The 11068-nt window shown below is 42.3% G+C and overlaps 2 protein-coding genes across 2 annotated transcripts; one reads left to right on the top strand and one right to left on the bottom strand.

Moving 5' to 3' along the window:
• Positions 1-213: 213 nt before the first annotated feature.
• ugl (ureidoglycolate lyase) lies at positions 214-3440 on the top strand (the record flags this gene model as incomplete). The annotated part of the gene is made up of 15 exons (XM_079557177.1): positions 214-219; positions 451-579; positions 656-874; positions 1120-1210; positions 1301-1377; positions 1448-1558; positions 1622-1681; positions 1749-1905; positions 2097-2295; positions 2367-2445; positions 2517-2609; positions 2677-2749; positions 2815-2882; positions 2959-3083; positions 3188-3440. The coding sequence occupies 15 exons, from the start codon at positions 214-216 to the stop codon at positions 3339-3341; spliced, it is 1641 nt and encodes a 546-aa protein (XP_079413303.1). The 3' UTR covers positions 3342-3440.
• Positions 3441-3457: 17 nt separating this feature from the next.
• On the bottom strand, positions 3458-10451 carry LOC306963647 (N-alpha-acetyltransferase 15, NatA auxiliary subunit-like). The gene is made up of 20 exons (XM_079557265.1): positions 10146-10451; positions 9279-9363; positions 8880-8984; positions 8621-8778; positions 8399-8533; positions 7853-8006; positions 7649-7768; positions 7476-7571; positions 7294-7400; positions 7143-7215; positions 6862-7031; positions 6627-6779; positions 6417-6545; positions 5467-5680; positions 5188-5381; positions 5005-5113; positions 4729-4827; positions 4505-4648; positions 4332-4429; positions 3458-4172 (listed from the first exon to the last, which is right to left on the bottom strand). The coding sequence occupies exons 1-20, from the start codon at positions 10197-10199 to the stop codon at positions 3966-3968; spliced, it is 2604 nt and encodes an 867-aa protein (XP_079413391.1). The 5' UTR covers positions 10200-10451; the 3' UTR covers positions 3458-3965.
• Between the last annotated feature and the right edge of the window lie 617 nt (positions 10452-11068).

Consider the following 11068-nt stretch of genomic DNA (forward strand, 5'->3'; position numbering starts at 1 on the left):
TTGATTCAATTATATCCCCTCATGATAGAAAGCAAAATCTATGGATTTAATAAACACATTGAAATAACAGCATCGATACTATATTGAATGCACATTTGTTTTGATATACTTTGCTTTCAGCTCAATCCAAACACTTGCTCAAACATTGCCCACAGTCTGCTTGTCCATTACCAAAGTCCAACAGTGCTGGCTGAAGAGAAGTTGAAAAACACAATGTCTGTGAGTATGAGAGGTTGTTTAACATAAATTGCTTTTGTGAATTCTGTCAAAGGCCAAGTATTTGTGTAGACATACTTAACAAAAAGGCTTAGCTACTTCAATGCAGCTTCTTTTGCTTATTAATAATAACAATTTTATTACAAGTTTCTTGTTTTGCTTTTTGTTTTTTACAAACCTTTAGTTCACCACATTATAAATGCACCATAACTGTTTTATTGTTTTTTGTTGCAGGGACATTTCAGCCTGGAACTGAGTCCCCCTCCCCCAGGTTTGGAATCAGAACACAAGACACTTTTTACCACCAACTGCCTGCATTTCCTCCACCAGTTAATCTCCACGTTTGATGAGGAAGTTGATCAAGTATTGCGCATTACCATTTCAAAAATCCACTATAAACTCAATTTGGTCATGTTGTATTTAACCATTTGTCTGACAGATCCTCAGTTTACGGGTGTCTACAAAAGCCCACTTAGACCTGACAGGGGAACTGCCAGGATTTAGGCAGGACACGGCCCATATCAGGAGTGACCCGAACTGGAATGTCCTGCCTGTACCCCCGCGACTCCAGAAGAGACATGTTGACATTGGGGACTTAGCCCCGTGTGACAGTCAGCGTTTTATTAAGGCTCTGAAGTCTCCTGCACAAGGCATACAGGTAGTATTTTTACCAAGATGTGAGGATCTTTTTATTATATGTGATGTGATGCTTTTTTGACCATCCACAATAAGCCAAAAATAGCATGTTCAAAATTGTCTTTTAGCACAAATAAGCAAAGGTGCAATTCAGTCAGTGGAAAATGATTTATCAGAATTATTAGTATAGCAAGTTTGTAGAGCTTGCTTGTGCCAAAACATTTTGCAACTCACTCCACACTTCTTCCTTGTATAATTTCATTACAGGTTGATTTTGATGATGGAAACTGTCCAACATTTAACAACCAGATCAAGGGTATTCACAATGTGTGGAAGGCAGTGCACAACCAGTTCCCCAGTGAGATTCTTCCTCCATTCAACATATTCACAGGAACTTTGCATTGCAGTGAATATATTTGTGACATGTTCTCACCATTTATGTTCACAGATGTTCCTCACATATCTGAAGCCCCAATCCTGATGCTTCGGCCGCGAGCCTGGAACATGGTCGAACACAACATGATGGTAGCACATTTTACATATAATCACATACTATATTTCTTGCTTATTAAATGATATCTATTGTATCTTTCAGGTGGAGGGAAAACAGGTGCCTGGCCCACTTTTTGACTTCGGGCTGCTTATGTTCCACTGTGGGAAGACACTATTTGAAAACAGAAGTGGGCCATTTTTCTACTTATCCAAAGTAAGACAAGCAAACGCATACATCCTTGTTCAAGTATTGTGGTAAAATCATGTATTTGTGCAGGTAGAGAGTTTCATGGAAGCCAGGCTCTGGAACAAGATCTTTGTTTGGACTCAACAAAAGGTTTGATGTGTTAGCTTTAAAATGCTCACAAGTTCACACATTTAAATATTGATAGATATTTGTACAGTTAGGGCTTCCACTGGGCACCATCAAAGCAACAGTTCTCATTGAGAATGTGCTGGCTGCGTTTGAAATGGATGAGATCCTCTATGAGCTGAGAGACCATTCAGCAGGCCTCAACTGCGGAATCTGGGACTATTCAGCATCTTTTGTCAATAAGTTTGGTAACCGTGTTTGAAGATTTTATTTAATTAGACAAAACTGAACAAGGTTGACTCAGGTTAACCACTGCTCCTGACGCTGAAGCACTGGCGGGAGGATGGGTCAAATGCAAGAGCTGCGATAATTCCCTTTGAGGGCAATAAAATACAATGTATATTCAGCCAATTGTAACTCTCTCATTTTGTATCTCCAGGTCATCGTAAGGCCTTCTTGTTGCCAGACCGCAGTAAGTACGTCAACATGGAGAAGCGTTTTCTGCAGAGCTACATGGACTTGCTGGTTCAGACGTGTCATAGACGTGGAGCACTGGCCACAGGAGGCATGGCTGCCCTCTTACTGCCCCAAGACACACAGAGCCAGGCTTACCGGACTGTGTTGGCCACTGTCACCAGGTACTAAAGGCTATTTGCTAACATAGGAACTGCTTACTGACAAGACAACTCACATTTAGCTCATTTTACAGACTTAAACTGTTGGAAATCAAAGCTGGTGTTGATGGCTTTATGGTGTATGACCTGAGCTTGATTGAACCTATGCAAAGAGTAAGTACAAACATAATAACTGAGAGTGTCTAGTGAAAAAAGGTTGTGCTGATCTTGATGTGGTATTGCAGCTTTTTCAAATGCACACTGAAGGTGAAAACCAACTTCACCAGCTTCGGAAGGATTTGGCGGTAACTCCCGATGACTTGCTGTCCATGCCATCAGTTAGTAATACATTACCGTTTTAAAAATCAGTCATTTTTATTGTTGATGACATGTTTTTATATTTAGGGGGGAGTCACTTTGGATGGGCTGAAATACAATATTGCTGTTGGAGTCCTGTTCATAAATGCTTGGCTCACTGGTACCGAATATGCAATCTATTATGAAATTGGTTCACTTTTCACTCCAACCTGCTTTGTTTCTAAGGTACCGGTCATTTCTTCTACCGAGGCCAAGTGGAAGACTCCGCCACAGCTGAGATATCAAGATCACAAGTACGTGTACCGTTTTTACAAACTAAATGACCATTTTGGTAGATATAAAAAACATTGCTGTACAAATGTAACGCAGGTGTGGCAGTGGGTTCGCCATCAAACTCGACTAGAAGACGACCGTCGGGTGGTGAACAGGCAAATGGTGATTGAGCTTGTTAAAACGGTCACAATGGAGCTCAGTGTCCACTGTCATTCAGAAAGGTAACAATATTCTTATATAAATGAACTAGAATTATTCATCTCCACCCAATTGTTTGTAACATCCACTTTAAATTGAGATTAATTGTATTGTAATTTTGTTCTAGGACTGCACAGAAGCTACTGACAGCAGCAGAAATGTTCTTAGAGGTGGTCCTAAAGAGAGATTTCCCAGCATTCATCACTACGCATCTCAGTGAAGATCACACCTTTTTAAACGAGCACACTGGACATACCAAAGCACCGCTGTCCAAACTGTGACATGTCAAATCATCCTGGTCATTTCTGTGCAAAATGTCAAGTGTAATATGTTGAAATAAAAATGGAAAAAAAATGGAACAAAAAGAAAAGATGTTGTCAACCCAGTTTTATTCAGAATTCCTTGCAGGTTAATAAACTTCCTTTTAAAAGAGACCCCAAGCAGCAGAAAGACCGGTGTGTACATGTTGAAAACGTATTGCATTGTTAGCTCACCAAAGTCGATAAGCCCAGTCCGTTCCCATGAGCTGCTTCTCCTGTCGCAGCAGAGCCCTCTGGTGGCATAACCAGGGTGTACTAGAAGTTCTATATAAAATCATGGATCTTGCTTTTTCAGTCGTTTCATTTTTGGCAAACAGCAGCTCACATTCTGAATACATGGGCACCAGCACTTGCAGGATACTGTTTGGTTTTGCAAACATTGTTTGAACAACCCACTTGTCAGTTTGTTGTATATAAATTACTTACAGAACAGCTGTGAGAGGGTCTAGTTTATTGTTTGAAAAGATAAAATAGGCACTGTCCTGCTTGTTGTGCCGGGCTCCTGTGCGCTCTCTGGCCATTATGCCGTCTGGATCAGTGCATTGTCAGGGCGCCTCCTAGGGGCCACTGCCCCTTGATCAGTGCTCACATCTCGTTCATCTCCTCATGCTCTCCTGCCGACAGGTCGCCGTTGGCGCTGATCTTGGTGCTGTTGTCCTGGTAACCAGGAGGCATGAAGACCAGGCAGTAAGGGTAGATCTTGTGGCAGGCGGCACGGTAAGTCTCAGCCGCTTTCTGTTGGCTTTCACCCAGCTGCCCATTACGCAGAGCCTCCATGATATCAGTACAGATCTGAAGGACACAAATATGTTTCACACTTGGTGTCATCATGCTGACAGTAAAAGAAACTATTGTGTCTGTATTTGTGCTTTTATGCTTTAAGAACCGTAAAGATTAAGTCTGATCTAAGTGCCATCTGTGTCCTTATGTAGTGACCAAATAAATACAAACCTGGATGCTTTTTCCAGTCAGCGACTCATCCAGGGCAGTGGCAATCTCACAGGCCATCTTATCAGAAGAGGGCTCCAGGTAGACCATCATTTTAGCAGCTGAAAAGGTGAAAAACATCATACAACATATGTATTTGTACAAAGTGTCCATCACCAATGTGTTCTAATACAAACCAGCCTGTCTATGTGGGATGGAATTGGAGTGTTGGCTCAAGTAGTTCTTGTTGTAACTCTGGGGGTTGGTCTCTCCAAAAAGTCTGACAATCTCTTGCCTCAGTACTGTCCTCACAGGCTCGGGCAAGTCGCCGTTGTCATTAACTGATGGCGAAAAAGAACGTGCTTTAATCCCTAATGATGCAAATCCCATGGGACAAGTTTATGTTCAGGACTGTACTCACCTCCTTTAAAGAAGCGGACTAAACATTGATGTAGCCATGGGTTTGAGGGCTCTATGGCCACAGCTCTCTTTATGGACTGGAGCATTAACAGGTACTTTTCTGAAGGACATAGAGGAAGACATCAGGAGAGTGTATACCTATTGTTTTTGCACTATTCAAACCCCTGCTTTCCTAGATCAGTTCAAACCAATATTATGACTTCACCTTTTCAATGTTAGCAAAACCCTCAGCTGCCTTGATAAAACCAAACCTATTTAAAACTACAGCATGTGAGACCTTTTCTGAAGTAGATTTCGAAGGCTAGCAGGTGTGTCTCGATCTCTTTCCGGACAAGGTTCTTCAGAGGCATCAGAAACTTGACGGCTTCCTCCAGAGGGTTTTCAGGCTGATGGAAAAGATTAGATCAGAAATAAGGCTTGATTTACTCAAGAAAAAAAAAATCAGCAGGCTGCAGCCCACCTTAGCAAGTTTCTCTGGTATTAGCTCCTCCTTGGGGCCTCCAATCTCCTCGTCGTCATCCTCTTTCTTCTTCTTCTGGTTCTTGAGCTGCTTCTCCTTCTCTGCATTCTTCTTCTCCTCCTCCAGCTGGGCTTTCTTCTGAGCTCTGCGCTGCTTATTGCGTAGCTTCTTCAGCTCTTTGTCTGTCAAATTCTCTATGAAGCGTGAAAGAGAAAAAAATAAAAGAGCAATGACTCAAACTGTCTCATCTCATCTTAAAACGCACTTCAGAAAACTTACCAGTGTCCGCCTGGCTCTCCTTGTTGTCATCAGCCAGGGGCCTGTCATGCAGGGTCAGGTAGATCTGAATAGCCGTGCGAGCCGCTTTGTAGTAAAAAGGATGCTGCCTGAGGACGTCTTCTAGCTTCAACAGGTCCACGTAGGATCGCAAAGTCATCTTCCTCATACAGTAGGTGTGAAAGTCAAACTGATCATCTGTGATCTCGACAAAGTGCTGCGGGGCATAAATCAGAATGTCACTACAATAAACCGAACATAGTACTGTACTTTCCGGACAATAAGTCACACTTTTGTTCATAGTTTGACCTGAGGTGCGACTTATATATTAAATATAGAATTTCACATGTTCGTTATTTTCACACCGACAGCCGCTAGGGGGCGCGCTAGGCTTGTGTACCAGTATCTGCTAAGACTGAACACAAATACCTCAAAAAAGAAAATCATATTCTGAAGATTACAAGCTGCAAGTTGTGACACATGCAGCCAAAAATGGTAATCGAGTTGCAGAAACTTGTAAGGGACTGGTGAAAATCAGAGGTTACTCTTACTGCAATGAAGAATACAAAAAAAGCGAATCACTGGCTAAAAGCCAGATGGCCACAGCCAGAAGAACAAGTTGGCAAATGGGTGCTTGAACAATGTGCTGCCGGGAGAGGCTTGTCAACGGTGCACCAGGGTGGCTAGTGTGACATATATGTGTTTCTTTCTTCTTCGTTATGCTTTTTTTGGCAGGTGCGACTTATACTCCAGAGCAACTTATACTCCAGAAAATACTGTAGCTTAAAATCGCATCATGCGAGTGTCTCTAAAAACTGCGATTTTGCTCCTTTAGATCACATCACTCATTTACAGATTCTTTTTTTCTCTTTGCAAACCGATTTCTTTAGAGGGACACAAACAATCTAAAAGCAGGACCTCTAATTAATGTTGTTGTTTCAGCACAAACTCACCCTTTCAATCTCATGGCACTTCTTCAAAGCCTCTCCGTACTTATTCATGGCCTTGTAAGCCAAGGCACATTCAGTCTGGAACCACATACACTGCATCTCGTTCAGGTTCTCGACAGCAGATGTCCCCTCCTGTCACAGTGACATTTCAGCATTAGTGTGTGCATTATTCGGTCCAACGCTCCACTTCCCCCACCATGGCTTCTTGCTCACCCTTGTGAATTTGGAGCACATCTCTTCTGCTTCCTTGACGAGTCCAGCCTTCAGCATGTACTTGGCACACTTGGAGTTGATGAAGCGGTCAGCTGTGTCCAAAGCCTGCGCCTCGTCCATCCACCGAGCTGCTTCCTTTATGTTGCCTGCGTGCTGAAGTCGTGAAATGATGCTTTTACAAAATCGGCTGTAGGAAAATAATCAATGTGCAAAAGAAACACAACAAATAACGTACCTTGTAGATCTTGGCTTTGATGGCAAATAGCTCAATGAGTGTGGGCGTGCTGTCTATGGCCGCGTTGATGTATTCTAATGCCTCACAGGACTGTCCCACAAAGTCAAAGTGCTGTGCCAGGAAGTATTGTACCCACAGCAGAGTCGTCGGTGGTTCCTCCTTACCATCATCTGGAACACGAACACACAATGATCAATGTACAAGATTGCATGTAGGTATTTAAAGGCCCTATAGAACGCACGATTGGCCTATCTCTTCATAATAATAATATTAATACTTACCATTTTCACTAAACATTCGACAACCCTTTAGAGATGTCTCGTATCCAACTACTAGTTTTTCAATAATCGAAACCTGCAAAACAACAGCGCAACACTTTTAACGTTGGACGTGATGATTGATGGTTTATTTTGATGTGAAGCGATGCTCTACCTTGTCTTTATCAGTGTAAAGGGATTTGAGAGTAGTGAAGACCGGTGGACAGCCTTTGCTGAAGTTCATCCGTAGGTAACTGTCTAGACATTCGCGGAACTTTTCACCTGAAAGATAAATTAATCAGAACCAATTATTGATGGAAACACTAGAAACAGTAAAATATGCATTCAAGAGTTTACCTGTGAGGAAACTTAGAGGAAGTCTTCGAGGGACCAAACCTTTAGGAAACTTGACCCAAGCATCTTCGTAAATTTTAAAACGCTCTTCTATACTACCTGTGTAGCAAAACATGGGGTAATGATGAGTGTATTTTACGATTAGAAATACACCCGGGTTTAGGACATGTGCTCACCAGGCTTTAATGATTTTTCTATTCCTTGGTAATAAGCCCAGTTCTCAGGGTTCCTCTCCTGGAGTTTCCTGTACACCTCCATGGCCTCCTCGGACCTGTCTAGGTTCAACAGCAGCTCTCCTGCAAATAGCATGCCTTCAGTAGTAACCACATATTTGGATACATAATACAAAGGGAACAAACTATTAAGACATTCTCACTCACCTCTGGTCTCCTCCACAGCGAGTTTGTCACAGATTTGTTTCTCATAATTGTTGAGGTGATTGAGGGCTTCCTTGTGCAGCCCGGCCTCCCTCAGAACTTGGTTCTGATAAAGCAGCAGTTCACTGTACTCATAGTCCACTTTGTCTGGAGAGGTCTGTACAAATGAAAACAGGAGTTTAACCCTTTCAATTCAAACCCTTTAATGTTGCATTTTCAAAATACTGTAGATCAAATGTGACCATTTTATGATGGCACTTAACCTCATATGTATTCTTAGCTGTTTAATGAGAACCATAGTAAACCTTCCTGATGCGTAATTTCCTGAGCTACTCTTTCATTCTATACCGAGTGTTAGTAAGCTATGTATGAAGCCACAGCTGCCCAGGAGTAGACTGACGGAAGCTGCCAATCTGTGCCATCGGGCCTTTTGACCATCAACCACTTATTCGCATCCCATACCACCAGGCTACCTGATATTCCCCTCACGGTCTCCCATCCAAATACTAACAAAGCGGAATCAGCATTCATAAGGTAGTACGGCTTTACCTGTTGCGTTTTCCGGAATTCTTCCACTATTTTAGCAGCCATCTCAAAGTCCTCAAGCAGATGATAGGCGACAGCATAACCAATCCATGAAGCTCTCTGAGCCGGACGCAGCTGAAGGAGCTGATATCGGGTCTCCTAAAGAGGAAAAGCAAGAGCATTCCCATTCAGCTCAGTTTGCCACTTTGCCATTGTGTCAAAACCAATGTAATGCGGTCAGCTCACCCTGTATCCCTCCAAGTCCCGCATCTGGATCTGGAGCAGGGACAAGTCCCGCAGGATCTGAAGGTTGTCTTTGTCCCATTTCAGAGCATTTCGGTAACATTTGATGGCCTCGTCATACTTTTTATCTGAGCGCTGCAGCAGACCATACACATGCCAGCCTAACAGGGTCAAGTTCAGGAAAAAATAGCAGATACCGACTACAGGTGAAGTACATGTAGGGTTGGTTAAATGAGAGCTAAACACATGCAAAAAAGGATACAGACATGACTTTTGAGATCATTGCGTAAACCACGTCGCACCAACTCATAAGCCTCTTCTTTCTTTCCTAAACAATTTAGAGTTAATCCTTTCATCGCCTGCGTCTCTGAAACACATGAGATAAGCAAGTAAATAATTTTATTACCAAAACTATAACAGACTAAACTTCAATCTGAACTTCAAATTAGGGAAATCATTGCTATCTGATTGGACACAATGGAACATGTTCAAGACAAGCACTGACAAGTCGTGAGACGAAATCTGCACAGCTTCAGGAACGTTGTAAATTAAGATTCTTTTCGATTACGTAAGTCAGTCTATTCATTAAAAATGTTTGAAAACATAGAGAAAATGGTAAACTGACAGAGCAGACTTGCTGACAATAAAACTCTGTTCTTACCTCCATGTTCTGCAAACTTTGGGTTGCCCAGAATCTGCTTACAGAATTTCAGCCCATTTCTGTACTGCTTGTGCTCATAACACCTCTGAAGCAAAAAAAATAAGCATTAAAGGAGTTATTCTGTGCAGTTTGTAACACAAGTAGCATCTGATTAAACATCATATTGATTATTTGTGAATTATTTACACAAAGCATTATTGTTTGCACAAATGATTAGGATTTACTATGGTTTTAATTTCTGATAGTTCACTTTACAGAGCCAATATAAATGATGCATTCACACAAAAAACATAAACAAAACCCCATTTGTTTCAGATTAAGTTCTAAACCTGGATGTAAATGTCAATATGTTTGGTCTCACACAGAAATAAATCGCTTTTGAAATGTGACAATTTTGCTTTCCGGAAAGCCGGCATTTCATGGGGGGTGGGCTACTTCCTACAATGAAAGAGTACAGCAGATGTACGAGAATACAGCAGAATCAATATTAGCATCAGGCATTGCATTTGTGCTATAAGGAAAGTGATGGAAAAGTGACACTGTTAGTGGTGTCAACAGCGCTTATTTCTGTCCCTTGAGTGCTCAGCATGAACGAGGGACAAGTTGTGATAGCTGTCATGTGTCAAGCACTTTACTACTGACACCTTCTGAGTGAGATGCAAGGCCAATGAGTCCAATTGTATCCAACATGTCGCTCGTAAAAATACACTATGTCTATACGTGTGCGCCTTAATAACTTGATGACTAAAGCATTGTCTTTTCTCTGTTATGGTCCAAGTTAAATGGCTAACTCCCATTCTATCTGAAGCTGTTGCTACAAACTAGCATTAGCTAAGAAGCTAACGTCATGTACAATGTTTTGCCTACCAATATTCTCTTAAAAAGGGCATTCTCCTTCGGCGGTAGGATGATTGCGGGCATTGTTGATTTCTTACGGCTCAGTTGGTAAACACATGAATAATGTCCTCAGAGGCAGAGATGCTGAACTCTTGTCAGGCTCCTGTCTCTCACGTGTTGAAGCCGAGGCCCCCTTCCGAGCAAAATGGCCGCTGCGCTTCTCCTCCGGGTCAGACAAGCTGCTCTGATTCTGCTCGGGGATCGCAAGTTGTTCTCAGATTTGACGGGCAAAGAATGGACACAAGCAGAAAATCACACGCATGTAACTCCCACTGACAATAGTAAAACTGATTCTAGTTTTTGCGCCACAGGTTTTGCCACCGGTTACAAAAGTCTGATGCGCTAGGGGGCGACAGTGCGCACCAAGTGAAAGGGAAGAAGAAGAGGCTGCATTTGTGTTGTGTTGTGCCGGGGTCGGATCGGATTATTTCTGCAAAATGACATTTCACCTTTTATTGTCACGAGCTGTACACAACAGCCGAGGTAACACGGTTCCACATACATACACGCACTTTGTTTGAAAACGAATCAATTTAGCTGGGCTGTGGTGTTTTTTAAAGCCTGACCTTAGCTTAGCCTAGCTTTAGCATTCATTGCAATCATGTGTTGAGATCATATTGTGACTGTCCTTATGATCCGACTGTTATTATTCTCGTTTTCCACTATGTACCTAACGCTGTCTGTAGTATGGAAGCCCTTTCCTCGACTAAACCGATTGTGTGATACTGTTTCACTTGTGCTGGCAAACTAAAATGTCAATGTGTTGTGGATTTTCACACAGTTGGATCGAGGTCTATGTTCACAAGCTCCAAACCTGACCCGAACAATCCAAACTGGTTTAGAGTGGGTCTTGCCTTTGGATCAACAGTGTTGCTATGGGGACTGGTAAATAC

Source organism: Gobius niger (genome assembly GCF_951799975.1).
Source record: "Gobius niger genome assembly, chromosome: 5".
Taxonomy (NCBI): Eukaryota; Metazoa; Chordata; class Actinopteri; order Gobiiformes; family Gobiidae; genus Gobius; species Gobius niger.